This window comes from Tetrao urogallus (genome assembly GCF_951394365.1).
Source record: "Tetrao urogallus genome assembly, chromosome: 10".
NCBI lineage: Eukaryota > Metazoa > Chordata > Aves > Galliformes > Phasianidae > Tetrao > Tetrao urogallus.
This window is the reverse complement of record NC_136823.1, coordinates 5,719,706-5,745,755: the sequence shown is the minus strand read 5'-3', so window position 1 is coordinate 5,745,755 and position 26,050 is coordinate 5,719,706. Positions and strand designations below refer to the sequence as shown.

Below are 26,050 nucleotides of genomic sequence, written 5' to 3'. Positions count from 1 at the left end.
TGCCCAGTGCAGCTCCTTATTTGCATGCTGGAGCAAGCATGTTCCTCTGCCTCTCACTGAGCAGGCAGATGGTACCAATAACCTTGCTATAAAGTACACGGCATGGACAGGAGGGTGTTGCTTTTTGTGGAAATATGTGGGGCTTTGTATTCCAACCATTGCTTCAAAGTGCTTTCAGACACTAGGAGAAAAACAGAACTTAAGTAACTATAAAATGTGAGATACATGAACAAAATGAGTGCAGAGGTGATAAGTTCAGCCCAAATGCTATCTAGCCTTAAGCTCAGCAGTGTATGCAGCAGTGATAGCTGAGCAATAAAATCAAGCTGATCTTTTTTTCTGTCAGAAATCAATCCACGCTGGGAGCATTTGGAAAACAATCTGTGGGCAGTAGTGGCTGAAGACAGTCTAGGAATAGATATAACAAGCTCTTTGTAGAAACCATGTACTAGTAGCTACACTTCGGTAGTGTGGTAATTGAATATAAGTTATCTATGAAAGTTACTTTTTTGCTTCTTATGGATAGATGGATGTCTGAGTGTAGCAGTTAAACTTCAGAAAACAAAAATTGCATCTGCTACCTAAGGAAGCGGCTATTTTCTACGAGTAAGCCTAGATGGGAATATCAAACTTTTTTTTTTTTTTAGCTCATTTTTTGAATGGTTGCTGCAAGTTTCTGTGTGTGTATATAATACCTTTGTAAGGCCTGAAGTGGCTTTGATGGTCATCACAAGCATGAGGGATGCCCGCCAAGAGCTGGAATGGAAGGCCTCATGGGATGGGAGTAGTCTCCACATATGAGTGCATGCAGGCTCATCTCTGAAGTCTGTACTCCTGTGTGCTAATGAAAGCTGAAAAATTGATTACTTTCTTTAATGGAAATTGAACAAAATACAGGTTGAAAAGTTAGGTACGTATGTTCTTTGTGAAATAGTGTGGTGCTCCAGTGAAAACAGTGGGCAATTGTGGGTCTACTACTCAGTCAATTCAGTAGACTAATTTGTCCTTTTTAAATAGTCAGTCACATGTTCTGCTTTAATATAGAACTCTTTCTCACTATCCCTCTTCCCTTCCTAACACAGTGGGATTTGTCGCAGTGTTTTATTTCACTACAATTGGGAAGAATTGCCTTAACCCAGTAACTCTCTGTTTGCAGGTACATGCGCTGGGTTGGTCATAGAGGACCAGTTCCAGCAGTGTACCGGCAGTTACCTGCTTCATTGCTGTGGTACACGAGGGTAACTGGACACCTGATGCCACTGTTTTTGCTTTGAAAATGGTGCTTTACACAACAAACCCTGGATCTTCCAGCTAGTGATTCATCTGTTTACCCTTCTATTAACTTACCTCTCACAAGAAAATAACATGAAGATGATTTACTTTCATGCGTGATGTACAATGAGATGCATTAGTCTAAGTACCAGCCCAATTTTAGTTTGTATAGTTCTGGCTTCAGTTTTAAGCTTTCTGCTATTTGGGACTTCAGTTGAAACTGTTTTTTTTCCATTTCAGTAATGGTAAATCATTTCTAAATTCTTCCTGCTTTTCTGCAATCAAAAAGTATTTGTAAGAAAAGAGCTTTCGCAGCCTATATAGGCAACTTCTGCACAGCCCATGTTTTGCTTTTGCTTGCTTCTTGTTTTCTTAGGCAAAAGGAAGTTGTCACTACTTGAAAACATTTTCCATATAGTTAGGACATGCAAGGGGCTCTTCTCATAGTGTCTTTCACCTGTCCAAGTCATCTTCTCAAGGGAACGAACATGCAGCATATATGATCAGTAGAACGGGGCACAGTGAAGCGCTTTAAAAGCATTGAGAAGAATGAAACAGAAAACATTCAACACATTCATACCATGAAACTAGTGCTTAAAAACACAGAGTACAATCTTCTGTCTTAAGTGACCAAGGATCTTGAGGCCTCAGAGTGAGCTTGGTGCTCTTACAACACATGGAATTTCTTAGAAGGTTATGCTTCTTGTTTGACTTACTGATGATTTCTATCCTGAAAGTAGGAGCGCTGTAATAACAACGTATAAACTGATGCATTGCATTTGAAAAGAGCTGCTTGCTTGCTAGATATGGTGCAAATTCATACATACAGTAGGAATGTAAGGAGTAAAAGATAAACAGCTAGTGCTGAAAGTGTGGGTATAAATGCATGTATAAAATTCCAGTTTTTGGGTGTTGTTAATTGCTGTCATCTATCTCCTGTTCGATTCCGTAGGCCTTAGGGCAGAAGAGATGAATTCAGAGATGCTATGTCTTTTTGAATTAAGAGATTCCCCTGGCAGTATGTCTAGTCGTTATTTGGGAAGTAATGATAGTAGGCAATGATGCAGTGCCAGGTCTGATGACTGTTTGTTATATGCTAGTCCTCAATTTGCTGCATATTCCTAAATAAAATCTTTTGGCTAAAATCAAACTTAGCTCCTTTCTATTCTATTAGGTAAGTACTTGTTCTGATGTGTTACTGGAGCACATTACAGTTTAGATACAAAAACATGAGTGATGGGCAGGTCATTATAATGGCTTCTGTTCTCATGGAACAGCTTTTAGATACTTACATTCAGTATTCCAATGGATTGATATAATAAAGCTCAAAGTTTATACTGCTTTTAATTTTTTGTCTTTGAGCTTACCTCTATTCTGACTTCACAGATCTTCCTAAAGATTTCTTGTTACCAGCTGCATTGTATCTGTTCCTAATCCTAACATGCATGAAGAATGCTTGTGACCCCTGTGCTTTACGGTCAGCATCTGAAGACAATGCTTCTTGCTTGAGGGATTGGAAGCAGTCTTCTCTAGTGTGTACTTCTGGCCTGTGTGCAGTATCTGACTGTTAGGTGTCGCCTTCTGAAAGAAATTTTGTCTCACTGAAAGTTCTTAGAGATTCTGTGACCATTAAGTTCTCATATTTGGAAAAGAACAAAACTATCAGGTCATTACTGTTCCCAAATAATAATAAAAAAAAAAAAAAAAGCAAACCCATATTATTTTTCCTACTATACAAAAGAATTATTTTTCTCACTATTAAATCAAAATGCAATGTGGTAATTGTAAGTCTGTAACTGATCTGTTCTATCAGTTCTGTGATGGACCCAAGTGAATGTCCTAGCAGTGGGTGCTCATTCCTTCCTTCGATTGTGTATTGCAGAATCTTGCTGGAACAGTCATAATTAGTGGTAAAAATATTTTTCTCATCCTGAAACATACCTTGTTTAAAGTACAGCTGGCTGCACAGGTCTTACTAAAAATTTTATCAGTTCTTTTAATAATCTTCAGCGCAGTAGAATTTCCCTATCTGTATAACTGCCTAATATGCAAAATCTTGCAAAATAGCTCTTTTTATTATTATTATTATTTTTTGTAAAACCTCTATTCCATATGTTTGTGTTCTTGGATGTACTGTTCTGCACAGAGTTGGCAATGTGCTGATGCTGACCTAAGCCTACTTAGCAAGGGAAAAAACAGAGAACGTGCTTGTTTTGAGGCTCAGAAAGGTTTTAGGTATCTGATTATTATGTCCAGAAAGCAAGGCTGCTGTAAGACTGAGTGTTTCTTAATGCAGTACTGCAGATCTGTTGTGATCCATGGGGGCAAATAATGTCATTCAAGCTCAGCAGGCTAAAATAAAAATCCTAGAAAGCACTAATTTTTAACAGTCTTTAGCTGGGGCTACAAGTTTCCTGACAAGTTTGCCTAGTTTTGAATTGCTCCTTCAGAACATGGGAACTCTATACTGAAGTGTGCTAACGCTGTCTTGTGATAGAAGTAGCACTGTTTGTATAGCAATTGAGGAGACTCAGGGAGACTTCGTTCGTTGTAGGCCATCTTCATAACAAATACTGGAGGATGGAGGATGTACTTTTTATAGTACAAAAGAGCAATTAGTAACAGGTGTAGTTTATTTCTTTGGGACAAATTCTATGTTCAAAACAAGGTTTAATCAAATGACTGAGCTAGTATTGCTCTGTAACGGTTAGATTCAATGTTTTCCTTTAGTAACAAATGAAATTAGAATGAATGCCCTTTGATATGTGGCAACTGTATATTTCTACATATAGCACGTCTCTTGAAATTTCTAACATAAAATTTGTTCTTGAGGTTTGCAGGAAAATTAATTTCACATAGAGTATGATTATTTAACCTGGAAATTTTAGAATGTTTACAAATCTTGGCTTTTACCCAATTCTTTGTATTCTGTTGGGAGTGACTTCCCTAAATAGGTGAGGAGATCTGGCTGAGTTTATCTAATGGGTGGATATGGGGATGTGGAACTATCTAACAGTCCTGTCTTCCTGATCATCCTGCTTGGTGTATGTATAGGGAGATAATGGTGACTGTCTCTTGATTTATCTTCTGCTTTGCATACCCATTTTTGTAACAAGAAATGTTTCCCAAAATCTTCACTTATCAAAGACATGGACTGACAGAGGGTGACAAACTCAATTTAGACAGACAGAAATTATTCAGGTTTGAAAAGCCACTTTTGTTTGCTGTTCCCTGTAAATCTTAGCCACTGTTGTTTTTGTTATTTGTTTTCTTTCAGTTTTTGGTTTAAGCTTTGTTATGTTAGTACTGTGATGTCTGGCTTCTGTTTGAAAATGAATTACAGTAAATGCTGTTGTTAAGAGTCATTTCTGCTTCTACTGGCTGTAACAATCTTGAAGGATGGTTTCCTGTGGATGTATGGTTCCCTTCTTCCCAGGAAGAAGACAAGCTTATACTTCAGTGGAGTGTGCAGATAACTATTTAGTTCTATTCCAAAAGGCTGGTAAAATGTTGGAAGACAACCAGGGATGAGCATAGAGTTTCTTCAATATTTTTTGAGGAAAATTACATGACATTTATTACATCACTGCTATAACTTACTCGTCAATGGATTATTTCCTGTTTAATTCTCTCTTCTATTTCAGTTCTATTGAAATTGAAGATATATTTTTCTTCCTGCAAGATCTTTCAAGAAGTAAGCCTATATACTGCCTGAAATTTTTCACCTTTCTCTTCATCTCAATAGTGACAGATTACTTTATCTGGCCTAAAGGAGAAAAGAATCCAGAGTCTAGTAAATGCACAATAAAAGCAGAAACATTAAGCAATGATCTAAAAACTCAAATTTTCTAAAGTGCTTAAAGAAAGTCTAACACTTTAAACTACCACTAGTAGTTTTTACAGCTGTGTTTACTCAGCCATACAAATTATTCATTGCATGTGTTAAACTGACAATCTGTAAATAACTCTCTGGAATGTACTTGGGAAAATCTTGACCTTGAAGATGTTAAATTTTCTAACTGCTAGATTCACAGGTTTTTTACCTGGTGGTATCCTAAAAATCAAAGAAGGGAGCTCGTTCTCTCTATTTCCATTTTTAGCTAAGTTGAGCAGCAAACAATTGACTTGGGATAACAATTGATTCCAGGATACTGAACCTGGAAAAAACTCAGCAAGTACCAAAATCTTACAGTTGCCCAGCCTTCATCTTGCGACTGTTCTTGAACTAAAGCACCTTCTTCAAAATACTTATGGACTTTCAGTGAGAAATAGTGACCTGATGAGAAGGTTGTCTTGGATGGCTGCTGGTTGCTTCTCGTGACTCCAGAATCCTTTAAGAATGCAAAGGGATTTTCCTGTTCAGATAATGTTGTTTTTCTAGTCAAGAGGAGGAGCAGAAAATCAAGGCATTAAATCCAGTTGTCTCAGTTCCGTGTGGAAAACTTGTTCCATCAAGTTGTTACGCATATTTTGGGTATTTGTGAGGTGTATGTTTTGCAAGATGTAATTTGCAGAAGAATGAGTGTGGGAAGGTGTCAGTTAAGCATTTTATTAATTTTAAATTACTAATGAGGATGTATAGGTGAGTTCTTCCCCCCACCCCTCCCCCCACACACCCCACCCTCCTCCTTTTGTGTTTCAGTAATGTTCAAGGATAGGGTAATCATGTAGAAAAAAGTTTCAAGCCTTGTGTTTGGTCTACCAGAATACATATGCATGTCTAAAATCAACTCGAAATGACCAGGCAGAAGTGGCTTTCTGTTTTTTTTGGTTGGTTGTTCTTGAGGGAGATGTTGGGGTTGGTGTTGAGGTTGAGAAAAAGGAAGCCCCGAAAGACCAGCAAATTAACAGGGAGCACTTAGTTCATGAAACTGCAGTGTGATGTGAGAACTTAGCCCTGTGCCAGTTCTTTCCTCACCTCTGATCTGGTCCATCTTGAATGTGTTAAAAGGAGACATTATGTACAGAGATGGATGTCAGCTTACACGTATTGCTATGGCAGGGTGCCCAGGTGGAAGGACAGGCCTCTTCTAAGTCTTGTGCACGTTTGTAAATTGAAATGTTTTGAATAATTAAATAACGTAGTTGGATATAAAGCTATTTGGTATCGGATGCTGTCTTCATTACCAAGAACTGACAATGTGTTGTCTTTATATGTATTCATTTAAGATTTCTTTGGTGTGGATTTGTGTAACTGTTCTTCCATTCCATGTTGTTTTTTCTAAAATCTTCCTCATGCAGTCAAATAAATGTGGTGGTAACAGGTAATGCATGTAATCACATCAGTGACACCCAAATTCTCTGAGCACTTATGAAGATCAAGAATGTTTTTTGTATGGGTAGATACTACACTGGGATACCACATTTTTCTTTGTAGACAGTGATTTATTTTGTGCTGGGGAGAATTTTCAGCTGCGCTAAATATTTTCACAAGTATTTTGTAGCGTCAGCTGTAGCGTCAGTAACATCAAATGATATTCCTACTTGTAGGCATATCTGGCCATGTGCACTCAGTTTCTTGTCGCAGAAAATATTCTGGCAGCAGGAGGTGATGTAGTTTGGTGGACTGTAGTTTTTTCTTTCATTTCATTACTCATAAAATTATCCAGATTTCATTAAGCTTCAAGAAAAAAAGTAGTTTTGAATACATGATAGAGAGGAGAGGAATAAAGCATCAGTTTTTGACATTTATTTCTACAGTAGATCTTGAAAATGAGGTTTTAGTACTGTTTCCTAGGATTAGATTTAAGAAACTCTTACTTAGCACAACTTTTTTCCTCTGCCACTAGCATAAGATGCAAGTAATCAGTGCAGATGAAGTCATTTTAGTAAGAAATAAGTCTGGTTTTGTTTTGCTTTTTCAGTCAGTGGAAGTTCTGAAGTATTTGGTATTGAGTATGTTCCTAAAGCTGTTCTTTCTTTGATTTTTGAGGAGGTAATGCTCACCATCTTAGTTGGTTTCTGAAGGGGTAGAGTTTGCAGTTTGCTTGACATAGTTTTCTTCCATGTAACTACAGTTTTTTTTTTTTTATAATAAACTAAAATCCAGACGTTTTCCTTATGTGAGAAATTAACAGCAGTCCTAAAAATAGGTCATTATCTTGTGTAGCTTATGCTTTAAAAATAAAAATTCAAAGGTAGTTTGGCTTGCAACAGAGCAAATATGGAAAGCCCCAGCAACGGCTGGAGGTATTGGAAGCTGCGTTGGGCACCCTGCCTGGCTCTGGCTGAGATGTTTGCCTGTCTGTAAGGCTTACAACAAAGATGCTGGCTGATGTCCAGCATAGCTGCACTCCTGCTACTGCCTTATGCTGGTGCATTGATGCTCCATCTGATGCTGGAGAGGTTTCCTGGCATGCAGCACTGTGCAGGCTGTAAGTTGAGGGAAAACAGAAAGGCAGTCTTGGATGTATTTTTGCAGTGTCAAATGAACCAATAATCTTAATAAACCAAGGGCAACTTTTGATATGGACTTCTAACGAGCTCCCCAGGATATGGAAGGGATCACTAATCAACTTCATGTCGATCTTTGATCCTTACCTGGGTGAAGACACTGAAACAAATGTTTTCAATAATTAGAATTGGTTCCCTGTATTATTTCTTCCACTGATCATTGAAGAATTCTTATTCTATCTTTTGTCACACTGCACAAAGAAATGTCCATGATATTGCAAATTAATATTCATCTTGATTTTATTTGAATCTTTCTGAAGATTTAGACATGGAAAAGGGTATTTTGAAGCTTCATTTTGCTCTGGAATCTCCTGCTTTGATTATTTTTTATTCCAACTTCTCAGCTTTAGCTTACAAAGCTGACATGCAGTTATGGGTTCAGTAGCAACAAGGCTGGATTGCTTTGGAGCGTGGAAGGAACAGAACGGGGCAAAAAGATGAATATTTTGTGCTGGATTTTTTTTTCTTTCCTGAAATGCTGCAAATATGATGTTTCTGCTCATATTAAGAGGCAGAAAACTTGTCAGTATGAGTGACATCAAATGCAATTTCCTCATTTGGAAGAAAAAAATAAAGCATGCGAATAAGGAGTGTGGGGAACAGGGGTCAGAAAGATTTTGTTCCTGTTTTGATTTTGATTTGATGAAATGATCTCACCATGAGAAAAAAATGGTCTTCGAGAGCTTCTGTAACTTAATTTATTTTATCACTTATTTCTTCACAACTCTGGGAAACAGACAAATGTGCAGTTTTATAAAAATTTTATGAACAGTTTTACAAGCAGCAGCACTTACTGGGTAGTATCAGATACTGGGTAGTATCTGATAAGTTCGGCAATTGGATTCCTAAGCATTTTAGCTTGCATGTTTGCAGGCCTTCACTGATGTTTCAGAGACTGATGCCACATATTTTAGGTAGTATTCGCGTTACTGGTTTCAACTCTTCGGTTTTTGAATCTCTAATAGATTTATTCTAAATTTAAGAATAACTGTTTTCTTTTTTAATGCCTAAATAGTAGGGGAAGCCTTAGAAAACCTCGCTGAAACTTAAAGAGAATGTGTGGGAAGACTGTCATCCTAACTACTTGCGTCTTATTTTTCAGGTCCGAAGGTGACAGTTCAAGAAGTGTCAGGTATGTGCACCTCCCCCTCTGTCAGTTACGTTGCATTAACTTTTCTAAGAAAATATTTTATTTAAAAAGCAAAATTTTAAGTGTAGAATGGAAACAGATGTACAAGTTTTTTGTTTGATTATTAGTTCTATTTAGCATGCCATTTGTATTTTGAATAAAAGAGCATTGGGTGGATGCAGTACTGAATAATATGATGTTCCTGAATGCTTCTATTTACAATACGGTTTAAATAAGACTTGCATCTTAATTTTGGTAATTGCAAAATATTGTTTATAATTGGTTTACAGCATTTTAAATGAAAAATATATATATATTAGCGTACTAAATGCTCACTTGTTAAGAAAGGAGTGCTGTAGCTGTCAATTGTTGGTGCTGTACTAGTGAAAGGGCACATACCTGTTCTGGCGTTCTGGCTTTGTTGGCAGTCTTCATTTCTTTATCTGTCAGAGAATCTTCATTGACTCACTGCTATGATACTCATTGTGAACTTGGAAGATTCAGGTAGTTTAGAGAATTTAATGTAACTATCACGTACTTGAACTTAATCAGTATTTTTCACATGTTATTTCAAAGGTATTTTTTGAAGAAAATGTAGCTGTTGTGGTCAAACTTGTGGAACTTTGGGCAGTGCCCTACAAATAACTAAAATTACAAACCCATGTGCTTGAATCTGGAAGTCGTGTATGTATTAGAGTGCTACAGTAAATTAGATCCCTCTTTTCCCCTTCCTTTTAAACATTCAGTATTGACAAGATCATTGAACTTGTTAATTCTGCTGGGATCTTTCTTACCAGTTATCGTGCCTGTAAGCTATAAAGAGAAGTATTAAGATTGCTGAGGAAAGAAGTATATCTTATGGGGGGCTTTGTCTTTGCCTCACCTTCCCAGCCTGTGATAAGCAGCTGGGGTTGTCAGGCCACACGAGTCTGAAACCAAATGTGATTTACCTGTCACTTGGAAACCTTGGGTTCAGCTCAGGTTGCACATGGAGTTGAGTGAATATAAGCTGTCTCCAGACCTGAGGCTTTGGAATACCTGGCTTTTTGCACACTGGAATGGAATATCCACTATCAGTGATGTAGTAGGATTTCATACAGTTGATCAGCTGCACACATTATTGCCTTTCTGGATTTGTTTTCAGTAGCTTTATAACTTGCCATAAGAATTGCAAATTTATATAAAAGATATTTTAAAGTAGCCTAAAATTCTTTAAATGCTGGATCTGGCTATGCAAGGGCAAGGTTGATGCAGTAAAGCAATGTGTTTAGAGATGAAATACTGAGACAGTTAAAAGAAGTAGATAATTAGCTTGACTTTTTTCCTTGGCTTCCTCAGTGTGACTAAAACCAATAAGTTATTTGTTCTTTGTGTCAGTTTTTCAAATGTGTTCAGCTTATAATACTGTGGTACCGTAACAAACTTGCATTAGCTTCCTTTTCTTGAATGCCATTCAATTTTCAATTTTTGGTATTTATGTTAAATCTACTACTTTGACAAATGGCTTTGGAAACTGTCTTCTCAGATGTAATGAACACATGAACAGTGTGCTATGAAATTGTCAGTGTGGTGGTCCTTTCAAATTAGCTGTCTTTTTTCCTATGTTGTAGAAAATGTGCTTTCATTTACATGAGATTTTGATAATTAGTGGTATGATTAAATAGGTTATGCTACATTTATACATCATCTATCATACTCTAGAAGACTAAGATGTTTTAAGTTGTAGTAAGTAGAAGATGTTTCTCTTGCCTTTACTATGAACTTTGTGTGTTTAGTGAGCACAAGGCAACAGAATGAGAATTGAGGATTCAAGGAGGGACCACAAAGGGACTTTGAAGATCTCTTTTGAAATCAGTAAGCATCTCTGACTAGCAGCACCTCCAGAAATCAAATCCTGCACAGAAGCAATACCTACATTCTGACTCGCATTCCTTTCCCATTCTTAGAGTGTAATAGCCTTTTGTCTTTGGATTTAAAGACATGAGATTTAATTGTTTCTATCAGTATTCCTTTGCTGCTCTTCTGGCAGTAAAATAAGCGAGATGAAATATATTAAAGCTCACTACAGCTACTAATCACGACTCCTTGATGTTCTCAGTACAGTAGTGTTTTTACTTGTCTCTTCAGCTGCTGTGAAAAATACATTTTCAGTCCAACCACTGGATTTGACCTATCTTCTTTATATACTCTTGTTCTGTCCTGATTCTGTGTTTCTGAAAGGAGAAATGCAGTACGAAATGTGCTAAACTGTAAGTAACAGCACTATGCAGCAGCAGGGGGGCGTGATGGAGCCTGGAGTGGGAGCTGTAAGGCTGTTGCCAAGAGGTGTGATGCTCTGTGTGTAGCCATGTAACTTAAACATACGAAGGGGTTTAGGGGTGTGGTGGTGGTTTAAAAATATACTACAGTTGAAGTATTAGTTATGGAGGAAAAACATCAGCTAAATGATTTAGCTGAATCAAGTCTGAGACATTCTTTTTCAGCATTCCCCATTTATTTATGTTTTAAAATTTGTTTTTATCTGTTGAGGATCATGCAAAAAGGCTAAATATACAATTTGAGTAAAGATGTACATTAGATTAAGTGAAAAAGTACTAGTTGAATATACTTTAGCAAGGGAGAGAATTGTAGAATATCATTTTCACTATGTGCTGGGTGGAGTGCTGGAGGAATGGCTGCTGAACACCTGGATAAAACATCAGTAACTGAGCCAAAGAGAGGGAAAATGCAGCAGGATCAGAGGGGCTTCCCCACATTTTCAGTGACATCTACCTGAACTCAGACTCGGCCCTCTCTGATAACCTGCAAAGTACAGATTTGGGGGAATTGAAGTCAGACTTGTGAAATCCATTTTCAAGTTCAAATTGCTTTGCAATCTAAATGGACCTTTCCTGGAAGCTTTTAGTTCTCGTGTAAACACTTTTCTAAGTCATTTCTTAGAATTTACTTAACAACTGTGAGAGGAACTCAACACAAAAATAAGTATTTTTAATTAATTTATTTAAATATATTTTTTAATTTAATGCAGTCCACTGTCAAATAGTGTAGTGTGAGAGTAGAAATAGGAAAACTCCCATTAATTATATTTCGAACACCAGCTCACCACTGGTGGAAGTTATATTGAAATGAACTGATAACACAACTTGTGTATTGTGAGGTGGTGCTTGGATGGAATATGAATGCCTTACCAAAACAGAGTGACTTTGCAATACAAACAAATTATAGTTTGAGATTAAATAGGGTTTTTCTCTCTTCTCCATTGCCTCGGTAAGGCTTGTCTCTGTAAGATGTGGTGGGAAGGCAACTGCTAGTGTGCCAAGCAGCATGACCACCAAGAAGTCACTCTTTGCACATTTGATTTAATTCAGTGATGCAGGCTGCAGGTCGGTGTCAGTCATCTCCATCATCCTTCTGAGGGAAGTGAGCAGAGGATGGTTGGGCAAAGGGAGATACGATGTTTGCAAGCTGCTGAGCTGGGAGAGGTGAAGGTGATGCTGCTTCATGCAATCAGTTCCCTAGCATTTCATTATTTCTAGTGCAATGGTACCTGAAACCAAAGTCTGGTCTGCACATTTTACCCTGCTGTTCTGGATGTACTGTGCACTGATGTCATCAGAGACTTTGAACAGTAAAGTGCTCGCAGTTTTTTTCCATTCACTTAACTCTAAGTGGAATACACTTAGAGTGGCAAAGCTCTTTGCTCAAGAGCAAGCAATTGTATTCAGTATAACAAAATAACTTCATGGTGTCATTAGTGGCATTTTTGATACTTGAGTTTTAGGAAAATGGATTGTCAACTGCAACTAGGCTTTGATTTCCTAGTAATACTGAGTGCCTTAATTTGTTCTTTGAGTACTCAGTTCGAGGTGTTCCAAAACTTTCTGATTTTCAAAGAAGGTCGAGTGTGTATCTGAGCAATTGGTGTAAGTGTTCTAAATTCCATACTGACTTGACAAGCAGAATTACTAATATGGGGGCTGCTCCGAAAGTAATGCCTCCTATTTTATTATGACCTATGTTGTAACAGGTAGGTGCTGGTGGTATGGCAGAAGAGATTGATCCTTGAACCTGCTAATATTTTGTTACATGCTGTTTTTGTGCAACAGTTGACAGCAGAAGGGCAGTCTCCCAAAATGGTGTATCGCATGGAAGTGTGTGTGAAGCAAAGGGGTGGTGTTGGATTTCTCCATGCAGAAAATATGGCACCCATTGACATTTGTTGACACTCGATGAATGTTTATGGAGACCAAGCATAAGTGAGGTGGTGGGTGGTGTATTTTAGCAATGTTGTCGTCATAGCAGCTTTGAAACCATTGAAAAATACTGCTTTGTAGCTGAGTATTTGCTCTGTCAAACAGCATTTTATGCTTCTTGTGTCTGTTGCAGTTTCCATATGTAGGCAGGAGACATTACTTCCAGAGTGACCCATATATTTAAAAAAAATAACCCAAAGCCTTGCTGATCAACTATGGATTCTTAATCCGAATACTTTACCTTTTAGTGGCTGAAATAGTAGATGTTTTAAGTAGTTGAATTTTAGAAAGTTGTCATCATTATGTGATTGAGAAGTTTATACCCAACTCCATAGACTTTCTATTGCTTTTATTTATCCTCTGCTGGAAGAAAAAAAAAAAAAAAGGATACCATTCTTTCTTGAGAAAGTTCAAGCAAGGGAGTGAGTTATGTGTTCTTCTTCCCAGGTGATACAGACAAAATCACATTATTCCCCTGAATACCTGTAACTGTATGATATTAGCTAGTAGGGGGAAGATGTGTGAATGGAGCTTCTTTAACCTGACAGTCCATTGTTCTGTCCTTCAAATTGTAAGCTTATTTTTCCATGGAATGAATAAACTCTAGGGAACTCAGTGTTTGATGACTCAAAAGCTTCAAGCAGTGTAAATGATTCTAAGCAATCATGGCCATGGCACAAATTGTATTTGGGGAAAAAACTTGAACTAAGCCAACTTCTTTTTTTTAAACTCCTAACTCCCTTAAATAATATTTCCTTGGCCTCAACTGGCAAAGAAATAGCATGGAGCTGAAAGGTGAATCAATTTAGAAAAGGACTGATTTGCTGTGGCAGTAATTGTGTAAATAGGTAGGCATATGTTTGTGGTTTAATTTTTTATTTCAGTATCAAATAATCAAAGACAAAATATTAATATTTTGACTTATGAATTACTGAGAATACTATTTTGTACCAGGAAGTAGAATCAATTCTTGCTAAATTCGGATGCCATCCAGGTGGATAAACTAGCATATGTAAGCAGTTTGCTTGAGATTATTTCCACTGGAAATAGACAGCTGTAATTTATGTAAGTTTCAAAGTGCTGTTTGTGCTCAATAGAATTCTCTTGACAGGCTGGCAGTTGTCAAATTTGCAGTCTTGAAGAAAAGACAAAGCTTTGTAAATGGTTTCACATTAATTCAATGCAGCTACTTTTTTATAGTCAATTCTTGAAGGAGTTGTTCTTGTTCACAAGTAGTCCCCACTGGTTACAGTGTAAGATAAGGCCTGCCTAATGAGCAACATGTGTGCACAACTTAATTCAGTAAGTTGAGCACTTGTAATGCCACAGGATTTATCTTTTGTGTAGATAAAGTAGTTTAAATTTCTTGCATGATTTCACCATTCCACAGTAAATGCTGAGTTGTTTTTGTTCTGTTCTATTAGAATTCACATGAAAAACCGGCGTGAATCTGGGGGATAGAATAGGAGAGTAAAGAAAAGAAAAGAGACTCTCTTAGACTTGCTATCTCTATCGTAATATTCTCCACAGGCTTTGGACAATTTTGATTCTGCAGCACCTGCTGAACTGCTTGTAATTACTCAGTTCATTTATTACTGTAATTCTTGGTAGGACAAATAGAAGCAGTATGTATTTTGAATAGAACTTAGCACACCTACCAGCTGTTTTGTGGGACAGGAACTGTCAGCAAGTTCAGTGGTATGCTGAAGAGATCCTGCTATGCAGCTTCCACTGAATGATGTTGCTTTCCAGCTTCTTTTTGCGTGTGTTTTTTGAGAAGAACAGAGAATGTGGTGTACTCTCAGTACAAAGCTGTCCCAGCTCCACATCTGTTTTAGGAAAGAACTGACACAGTGAGTCCAAACAGAACCTCACATCTGCTATGGCTGTGGGAGATCCAGAGAAGAAGTGGGTATGATCTGAAGCCAGCTTAGAATAACTCTGTGAGGGCAGGAGTGAAATCTGAACACGATTAACCAGTATATTTTTTGTCCTCATCACTGAGAACAGTCTCCAGTAACTAGTGGAAATCAATGTGTACATGCAAACTGACAGGAGCATGAGCTGGAGACACTTCTCTTAATATTGGTATCTATAAAGCTCCAATAAAATCTAAGCTATCTTGCACGCAATCTATCTTCAGAAAGAATACATGTATTATATATTTATTGTTAGGATTCTAATCTACAGATACATTAAAATCAAATAGAACTTTAATGTTATTTTTCCAGTTTTTTGTTCTGATCTCATTGCTTTACCCAAGTAGTTGTGGCTAAACTAATTCTATTCAAAAAGCATGCAGGAAAAATAGTGTTGTAGAATTTCTTTCCTCCCCTCCCTTTCTCTAATCTGTGTGCTTCAGTGTAGTTCAAGAATGATCCCTGGATTAGGCTGTAAGCACAACTTAGGTATCTGGTTCATCATCTGAGCTGTTTGAGTGATGCTTTTAGACATTTTCCATTAAGGGCAATTGTAAGTAAAGGGAAGATGAAGCAAGCAAGCTATGCCTTCAAAAGATGACAACAGAAGAGCGTGTTAACAACACTATAAGAATAAAAAGAACTTTCTAGGTTATCACAATTGAACCAGCGCATAAGCATGCATCTTCTAACTGAAAGAGAGAAGGAAAGTAACTTGGTGTATGTAATAGATCTTATCAATGTATTATGCCCAGTGTAATGGAGTATGCAGTACCTTGAAATCCAGTTGAGTTAACTACTATCTTTCAAGTTTCAGCTGTGTTTTTTTTTTTTTTTTTTTTTTTTTTTTTTTTTTTTTTAAGTCTGTCTCTCCTGGAATATAATCCTAAATTTCAGGAAGCATTACCTGCACAATGCTCACTGTGCAACAGCTTGTTGTCCTTACTTTCTAGCTAAGAAAGCTGTTCAGTTTCAGATGTTATTTTACACCTGCTGCTATAAAGAAGCACGTCACTCATGTGCTTTAATTTTTACTTTAATTCACATTTAAGGATGTCAGCCATACTTCTCAACCTCTTGTAGATATGGAAATTTTTCTGGGGATTCTGTCAATTATTTTGTCAGACTTTGAGAACATATTTCCTAATATGGGGGCTTATCCTTAAACAGTATCAAGATTTTTACAGTCTTTCATGTGAGAGCTGTAACAAAGGGAAAGATCTATAGGCATTTTATAAGGAAGGGCAGAAAAGACAAATTAGTAATAAAAGCAGTAGACAAACTTTGCATTGCTGCATAACAAAGAAGCAGTAGAATTTATTTTTTTTTTATATGGAATGCAGTGAACCTGAGTATCAGTGGATAATTCATTTCCTATCACAACTGCAAGCTGCAACTGAAAATGATATCCCTGAGGTAATTTCTTCCAAGTGCAGAGCTTCCTTTGGGAAACAGAACAGCAGAGAAGGGCAAAGTACCTTAGCAACAAGCTGCCCACCGTGTCACTTTTTATCTGTTGCACATGTGATGTGCATTGGAATCAGTCCTGTGAGTTGATTGACTGGAAGCATGACTGTGGTGAACTTGGGTGAATGACCAAGTGTAAATATAGATGTCCATGGATTCTGGGATATGGAAGTAAAAGCTGAAGATCTGTGTTCTGTGATGGTATTACTTCAGTGTCTGGCCCTAATGTCTATCTTCAGGTTGCTGTGATGAGCAACATCACTGGTAGGAGAACAGTAATAAGGCATGGCCATATGGAACCTGGAATATTTTAAGATTTTGTTTATGGAATATTTTAGAAAGAATCATAGACTCATATCATAGAATGGCCTGGGTTGAAAATGACCTCAAAGATCATCTAGTTTCACCTCCCCCCGCTGTGTGCAGGGTTGCCAACCAGTAGACCAGGCTGCCCAGAGCCACATTCAGCCTTGTCTTGAATGCCTCCAAGAATGGGGCAGAAAACAAATGTTGTATCAACCAATTTCAAATTATACTTGCACTTCTATTTTGTTTGGAATTGAAGCTAGCTTTAATCTACTGGGTGAAGAGAAAGGAGTAAGGAAGTAGTCTCTCATGCATGCTGCTTTCATGCATGCTCTGTATTTTAAGCACAGTGAAGAATGTTAAGGGTTCTGTAACTTCTTTAGTAAAAATGATTAACTGAAAGCTCTAACCTTTTGGGCTTCTTTGCCTTGCTCTATCATGAGCTGTCCTCTGTTCAGATTAAGAGGAGAAAGTAAAGCACTTTAACTTGTCTCTATAATGGAGGATCTCACTTGCTGAAACCCCATATTGTTTCCAGTCTTATCTTTTTCTGAAATATCTGTAAATAAATGCCAACTAGTCTTGACTAATTTCTGCTATCAATTTGGTCTCATTAACTTCTTGTTGATTAAATCAAGTACATTAGTTGGGATGCCCCTATAATTTATTTATAATAGTTAACTTTATCAGGGGAATAACATTCTTCTTCTGAATTTTAATGAAAGAAGCAATCTCTGTATGCAGAATTTGAGAGTGGAGCCAAAATTAAGAGAGCTGCATGAAATACTAGTTACACTCACTATAGAACAAGTAGGAAAATCGTGTTTTGAAGATAAACATTAAGTGAATTGCTCCTGGTTTTACTGGAGTTCTAATGTGTGGTGCATGGAGCAAATGTGATGAGTCACATTCAAGAGCTGTGTGGTGAAGATCTGTAACAGCGCGCTTACAGAACGCTCTTTAGAAATCTTCAGTCTTTCAATTTCTTTGAGTGCTTTTGTTTATCGTACAGTTGAAGGTAATTTGATCTTCAACGTTTTAGGACTGGTAAATACTAGAACATTGTTGAGAATAAACTGAATTTTGAGCTCAATAAAATTTTTCCCTCCTGCAGACCAATAATGTGCATGAATTAAGATGACTTACAATTACTCAGTTTGGGGAGAAGTCCTATTATCCTCATACAAACATCAAAAATCTAGCATGAGTTGATTTAAATCACTTGCCTTCTAATAAAACCCCTCAGCTCTGATGAATAAATTGAGGAAAATTTCCATTCTGCAGTGAAAATGAGCCTTTCAGCTTGTACATTGCCATTTTATATGTGCTCAGAACGTACTAAAACAAGCTTGGCGCACCTGAGGTGTCAGCTCTGTTTTTAATATTCTTTTCCTTTTACCTTTGGTTTGGAAATTAACTGTTTTGTAAAGCACTGCTGTAAGCAACCTGACCTACACATGCCTTTGCCACAAATAGGCTTTTCAGGTGCACAGGCTGAATGCTGGCTTTAACCAAGATGATGTGAGGTAGATAGTTGACCATTATTCAGTAGTGCACTTAATCCACTGTGAATTAGTATTTGACTTTCAAGACCTGGGTCTAATGTGACTATGAACTAGTATGTTATTTGTAATTGTGTGGCACTACAATGTGCTGCAATTCCTGAAGTAACTGTGCATTAATTAGTACTACTGCCTTGCATACATCAGAAGCAGTCAGCTTCCTTAGTGAATATTTTCCACAAAACCCTCTAGGGATCCTTTGCATGTCCAAATCTTTTTTTATTTAAAAACAAACAAACAAAAAAAAAAAAAAAAACTTTTTTACAAACCTTGGAGAGCTGTATGAGGCATGTGGAAAAGGGCATTGTTGTTTAGTAATGTGTGTGCTGTAGGGGAGAGAAACAGTGTGTATCATTGTGGGATACCGAAAACCTTTAAACTCCAAACCAATTTAGTTTTTCTTCTTTTAAATTCATCTTTCTCTGAAAATGAAAGCAAATATCCAATTTTTCAGACCTGTATCTTAAGAAATATCTAACTGTTTTTGAGTGTTTACTGAGTGAAGTAACATTGATTCAAAGCAGTAGAATTCCATGCAATTTGTAAACGTTTGTTGGTATTCTTTGTGATTGGTGAGTAAGATGAAGTGCAAATCTAGGCCAAGAGCTGGTGAAGCACTGTTATGAGCAGGGACACGAGCTGTTCCACACCTTCACTGGAACAGGAACTCCATATTCTTTCCAAATTCTTTTTTTGTTTCTGAACTTGTAGGGCAATTCTCGCAGGGAAATGTTAACAGTATTTTTGAAGGATTTGTTCTGGTACTAAGACTTCACTCTTGTAAGGAACTGTGCTGCAAAATGCCTATGATCAGGCTGGGATTGAATTTAACAGCAGTGTGATCAGCCAGGGCCTTAGCAGAAAAGCTGATTGTGCAGAACAGGAAACATTGTCAACTGAAAAAAAAAAAAAAAAAAAAAAGTGAACAATGTGTGCATTCCAAATGAATGCAAATGCACCCAGGCTCGTTAGTTTAACATACTAATGTTAGAAGATAAGCGTAATGTGGAGCAGTAACACCCTCTTGCCTTAGCATCTTTAATAACCAAATCTCTACTTTAAAGGAGGATTAAGTACAAGACAAGATGGTGCAAGTTTTTAAAGTGCTAAGAAATTAGTGAAATTGCAGAAAAAGATGACCTTGGTATTGAGAGATCTTGGACAATAAGATACACACTGAGTATCACAGACCAAATTTTCATGAGCTAGTTTTAAGTAAACTTGCCAGATTTAACTAGAAATCTCTTACTACAATTCCTGGAGTATTTTCCTGTGCTTGCAGTGTTTCTAGTCCAATTGCACTATGTATTATTTGGGAACAAACAAAAGCAAACTTTATTGCTTATTTAAATGAGATAAGAAGGATGTTGTTGGGGCAGGGCACAGGCTAGCCCTCACTGCTGCAGCACATATGTTTGCCACAGCTTTGCCTCTTCAGTTAATCACTGCTTCTCTTCCATGCATCTATAAAGATCGCTTTTGGCACCTTGTAGAAGCTGAGATGTTGGGCAGAGACCGTAGAGCAACAGCCAAATGCTGTGACCCAGTTTGGGGAGTGTGAATGGCTCTAACGCTGCATTAGAGAGTAGGTGTTGGAGGCTCACGAAGTGCCAGGCATAGGGCTAAACCTACTAGCTCTCTTGGACAGAGACCTGTGACCTACTGAAGCTGCATTTCAATTAGTTTTATTCCTGCAGACCTTGACTGTACCAGCAACCACTGCTGTACCAGGCCCCAAATAGCCAAGTGCTTTGCTGTGAGAGGGTATTTAGGTTGAGAGACAACAATCTCTTAGCTTTCACTGAAATTCCTGTTCCTCTAATTACTAGTGGTGGGCTGTATGTTTCGTACAAAATCTTTTTGTGCTGTGCAGCAGTAAGGTTACATCATGTAAACTTTCCAGTGAAATTGCTGGAACAGTGAGCTGAAAAGGTCTGTAAATGTTGTAAGGCTTGGAGGCTGCTGTGGGAAGGGAGGTTCACATAACGGCTCCCTGGTTAGATTTCCCTTTCTGTGTCTTTTGTTTTGACTCCTATGTTAAATGAATGTAGATTTGTGGTGTGAATGAGGTAAAAGGTTTGAAAACTGAGGAAAGTGGAGTGTATATACTTCTGAAAGGCTAAGATTATTTTGCTAAGATGGATTTCAGGCTGTAATAAATTAAATGCAGTACCGAAGCTTTATAGTCTGCAGTGGAAATAGCACTCAGCACGTCTGAAGCATGAAATAAAAGGTGATTGCTGTATTTGATCCCTGTGATTTCTGCTCATGAATTAAAATCTTCAGTTTGGAAGAGACAACCGCAGGCTTATTGTTTTGTTTTTACCAACAGCTCGAGGTGAAATGGTGTCTGAATCATAATCAAAGAATTCAGGAAACTTAATACTGAAATAATGATTTTATGCAAGGCAAGATAGCTCAATTATTCTGCCACGTTCAGCCTTGTCCAAGTAGAGGGTACATGCTTGTTCAATGTTTCTATTCATCTAGCAGCTGGATCTTGTCCAAGTCTGTTCTGTTCGCCATTCCATTAAGGATAAACGTAACCAAAGTGTAAGAGAATGGACCACTACTACCAGTTTAAATTTGGAGTACTTTTGGATAGGTGAGTAGAGCTGTCCTTCATCATGGGGGAAAGAACTGAGGAGTTATAACAATCAGTGGAGTTATGACAGGAAATGAAGTGGCTTGGCCAAATAAGTAGATCTGTAGAGAAATACAGACATCTGTTTTATGTGGTCTAAGGTGTTCACTGCAGTTCTTGTTCATTCTTCTCATGATCAAACTTATTTTTTCCAGGGAAAGTCAGTTGATGTGCTGTTGTACAGCCCCTATAAATACAGGGGAGGGCCAAAATCCAGTATTTATCCTGAGAAGGAAGATTGAATCAAACACTTTTCTCCAAAGAAATGGGCTATAAAAAGTTACCGACCAGATGAAATGCATGTTTTGCAGGCTGTTGTAGAACAGAAGACTTAAACTGAAGATAATCTATTAAGGAGTCATAGCTGATCTGCTGGGCGTGTGTAGATTAATGTTTGTATATGGAAGCATCTCAGATGTGTGCAGTATTATAGCCGTGCCTACAAGTAATTGCAACCAAAGAGAATGTTTTGTGAGCACGGATGACTTTTAGCTGGCTTTGTCACTCGGTTTGGAGACAAGTGGTTCTGTGGTCAAGTCCTCAAGTGGAAGTGGAGCTTCCAGTAACAAGGTGTATAAAGTCTGTTCAGCCAGGGAGTGCTTGCTATCCTTGAGCGCTGCCAGGAAAGCCATTCCAGGGAAATGTGAGCAGCTAGATTCATTGGCTTTGTGACAGCTTTCTGCTTCTGGAACGTCATGAGGTTGCTGCAGTACATCTGTGAATAGGCTGGTGTGTATAAAGGAGACAATCAATTGCAAACAGTAATTAAAAAGAAGTGACAGTTACTTCAAATAACTTCCTAAGTGCCATTTTCTGTACAAAATAATGACAAATCTCTTGAGATAATAGAAGGCTTAGTGCATTTTAATATCTTTATAGTGAATAAATCATCTCTTCTGTAAGGTTAATGAAAGCAGATGTGATGTGAAAGATGAAAATGTGGTCGCTATTTAGTAATTCCTTTCTGAAGTGTGTCCCTCTACAGTCCTGGCCAGATACAGTTTGCTCAGAGATTGTGTAGTGTGAATTTATAACATCTAATGCATCCAGCAGTCTTACTACCTAATAAAACCAGTCTGTCTCTAAATATTTACTAGCCTCTGACTTGGAGTCCCTCTCACAGATCAAGCCTTTCTTTAACAACATGACTGCTGGTCTGCAGTTTCATAAGTACTGAAAAACAGAGCGTAATTAAGAACCTCTTGTATTCGTCAGACTTGTCATTGAAATAAGGGCAAGAATTCCAAACATAGTGCAAAATTCTGCTTTTGTAGACTCTTTTGTCTGTTTTGCTGACACTAAGTGGGTATTTTGATATGTCAAGTGACAAGATAAACACAGTACAGTTTGCCACTGCTTTTTATAGTTTCATAATGCATGTTCTTTATTTTTTTTTCCGAAGGCACCGTGCAGCAAAAATTCATTCATTGTGACTTATTCTTTTAATTTAAACTCACGTGTAAACAACTTCTTCAAGAATCCTTTAAGCAATTTAGATGTTAAAAAACAAGCCAAACTTTGGTTCAAGTACTGTATTCTTTCTATCCTTCCTTTTCCTGATTGATTTGTTAGATGTGAACATAAAAAGGAATCCTCTCCAAAGAATATATACCTCTGCAGTCCCCTGCTCAGGTGGCCATTGCTGTGCTCGCAGACAGCAGGCTACCCTGAATGTCCTCACTCTCCTGATAAGCAAAAGGGCCATGGTGCAAGTCTGTAGAAAGGAAAGAATGCCTGTGATTTTTTTTTTTAAGGACCTTAAAATGAAACACAGAAATGCTTAAAGTATGGTTTTAGCCGGGAAAATGGTTAAGTATATTTAAGATATCTACTTTGTTGTTTTGATATACCTGTAATAGCTTTTTGTGGTATTTTTTCTTCCAACCCTTCTTGTTTATGCTGATTATAAGGTTATTGTCCTGTTTCAGCTTCAGCATGCTGCTGTTTCTGTGATTAGTTCCAAGATATCATCTGGGTATACAGGCTGAAAATCTTGCTTGGCTGGCTGCTCCCTCTGCACTTAAATGGTCTGATTTTTCTGATGGTTTATATAAAACAACAAATAATTCCAACTGATACAACATGTCAGTAGTCTGACTTGTTTGGGGAACTACTTTTGTTAGTTTGATTCTTTTTGTAGGTTTTGTTCCTTAAGACTCATAACTTTAAAAATACTTCTGACTGCTCTCTGTAAGTTCTTGAATGTACATCACTACAGTTTCTTTGGTTTGCTTGATATGTTATGAAACATAGCAATGCTTTTGAGGCGCTGCAGAATAATTTATCAGAAATAGGTATTTTTAATTTAAGAGGTAAACCAGAGTACAGTGTAAGCACACGCACTTCTGTCTTATTCAGCTGATGTGCTGCTGTTGCTTTGAAGGTTTTAGGAACCTGTCTCAAAGATCCGATGCAGGTCCTGTGTTACTGATAGACAACCAGGTTCTCTGATTTAGAACTGCCTGATTTACTTCAGCTTTCAATACTGGAAATTGTCTTTCTATCTTTCCCATGCCCTACCATTTCCTTTGTTAGGGCAGGAATAGGGCAGGAATATGTCAGCTTGCATCTCTGCAGTGATGTCATAATGCATGGCAACTAAGATTGGCTTTCCTTTTGATGTCAATAAGCCTGCAAGAACTGCTGCAGTCTCACGGTATCCAATTCACATTTACAAAATGCAACTTGAAAAAGTGCTTGGCCTAGGCTAGAAAGTGGTTAAATTAAACTATTGAGAGAGATGTGTGGCTTTAGAAGTTTATTCTGAGTTCAAACTAATTTATTACATTGATTATCTCATCTTGCTGTGAAGCGTTCTTCTAGAACATGATACACTGTGCCAAAGGAGAACTTCAGCAAGTTTTGTGAGGAGTGTAGTGGGAGAATAAAGGGGCATGTCCCTTTATCCTAGGGGGGATGTTGTTTGAATGAACATTTTCAACCCTATTTAAGGTTGTAGGACTTCTGCAACTTAGAATGAATGAAATATGGCTTCTAGGGTTTTTGTTATTTGTTGGCATGTTTATGACACTGGCTGATTGCTTGTGCTTCAGCTTGCCATGAAATTGGTTTATACAAACAAAAAATAGAATCAAGTTCTCAAAAAATAGAACTGAAAGTATTTTTAGAAAGCCCACAGCTCACAGCCCTGATCAAATAACGCACCGTGTTCTGTCAGCGCCTTCTGATGAATTATGAAGCAATGCTGAAACAATGAACATTTTACAGAAATGATGTTTTTAACCAAGCACTTGAATCTGCACTTATTTCTATGTAAACACCTGATTTTTTTTTAATAGTTTCTAGTGAATAATTACAGGTGATGATGATGGCAGTCAAAATATCAGAGATTGAGAATAAAAATTAACCCTTTGATGGTCAGATAAGGTATACATTACTTTCTGATTATTTCTTGAGCTGCCCTTGAGTACTTTGTAAATAGTTTTTACCAGAAAGAGCTCGCCTGCCTCTCCCTAACGGAAAATCCTTGTACAGGAAAGGCTTTTGCAGACCTTGGTGTGGTAACCTGGGGAAAACTGGTGCCAGTAGGGACGGAGCAGGGGGCTCTAGGGTCCTAGGAGCAGTGAGCTGTGGAGGATCCAGGAGCTGACGTATCCAGAATAATTTCGTCGTGTATTTTTCATGCTGCTTATTAAATCAGTTCCCTGGTGCAAGTGCACGGCAATGCTTTTACTAAAGGACTTTCTGCAAATAATTTCTCTTCGTTTCAAAGACCCAAAGAACTCTGAAGTCAGCAAGACAGTTGGTGTCCTGTTACATTTCTGTTTTTGAGAGAGGAAACTGATTTATAAATACTTTGTGTAAGCATGGCATGTGTGCAACCCTCTGCATGTACAAAGCATCCTACTGCTTTGAAAAATGCATTCTCAAAATGTCAACACAGAATGCTTCCTACTTTGAAATGCTGAATGGATTCATTTGGAATAGCGGAAGGCACGGATACCAAAGCTGAAAAATGTTAAGTGGATTTTTAGTGCAGTTTTGTACCAGTGCTCTACTAGGAGTCATATATTACTTTATTCCATTTTCTGAAAGGCAAAGAGAATTACTCTTGTAGCCACGAGAAGGGAGCTGGAGCCCGAGGCACACTGTAACGAGATGTCAAGGAAGCTGATGCACAGGTGACAACGTCTCAAAATGATCTGTGTGTTCAGTCCTGTGAGAATTGGAGGGTCAGCTGGGTACTTTAGGTAGCATCTGAACTCACTAAGTAGTAAAATTCTAATGTCTGAGATGAGATTCCTGTTGTTCATGAAAACTCAGTTACCTAATCACCATCTCAAGTTTTTTTTTCCTTCAAGATTCAATAGTTAGACTAAATCAGTATTAGTGATTTCATTATTAATTTTGGACTAACATTCATTGCATTTTTCTTCCCGAGAGGTGTTGTTCATGACCCTGAAGCTGAGTAATTTGCAGGAAATGCACAGAACTTACTGTGGTACATGCAGAGAATAGAAAGCTAATTGTAACACAAGATATCTGGCAAAGAAAAGAAAGCAGATTTAACATCTGATTGTTATCAGTTTAATTACTAATGTATTAAAGATTATTAGTGATGTTCTAAACTATATCTGGCGATACTATTTTTGTAGCTAAGGAGCTGCTGTAATTCCATAGGAAAATTTGCAATCTGAAATGGAGTCACTGTAGCTTATCAAGAAAATGTACTCCAGAAGTTATGCAACAAAACTAATACATAAGTCAGTGCTCTCCCATGACTTTTTTTTTCTGTGTAGCTTATTTGAAGTGATGTTTTTAAGCAATAGAGACTGATCTGCAGCATAAACAATTCTGAAGTGGTTGGCATGAATCTTACAGGCATGGTATATAACAGTATAAAATGTGTCCCATACTTGAATCCTCAATGTGTAAATGCCAGATTTTAATTTTACGTTGGTCCCGTGATACCAGATTTTTGAGTTTATCCTTTCTGAAAGGACTGATAGAAATGCTTTTGTTTTTGTGGTGTTCCTGTCACAAAGCCATTCCATCATAAATCCTGAGAATATAATTATAAAAAA

The 26,050-nt window shown here is 37.6% G+C and overlaps 1 protein-coding gene across 2 annotated transcripts in view; it reads left to right on the top strand.

Moving 5' to 3' along the window:
- Positions 1 to 26,050, top strand: part of IQSEC1 (IQ motif and Sec7 domain ArfGEF 1) — a gene marked incomplete at both ends in the record, with an annotated part of 310,805 nt that overhangs the window by 59,476 nt on the left and 225,279 nt on the right. For both annotated transcript variants that reach the window (XM_079540445.1, XM_079540444.1), the window contains one exon: positions 8,828 to 8,857. In XM_079540445.1, coding sequence (XP_079396571.1) covers positions 8,828 to 8,857 — 30 coding nt within the window. The remainder of the gene's footprint in view (positions 1 to 8,827; positions 8,858 to 26,050) is intronic.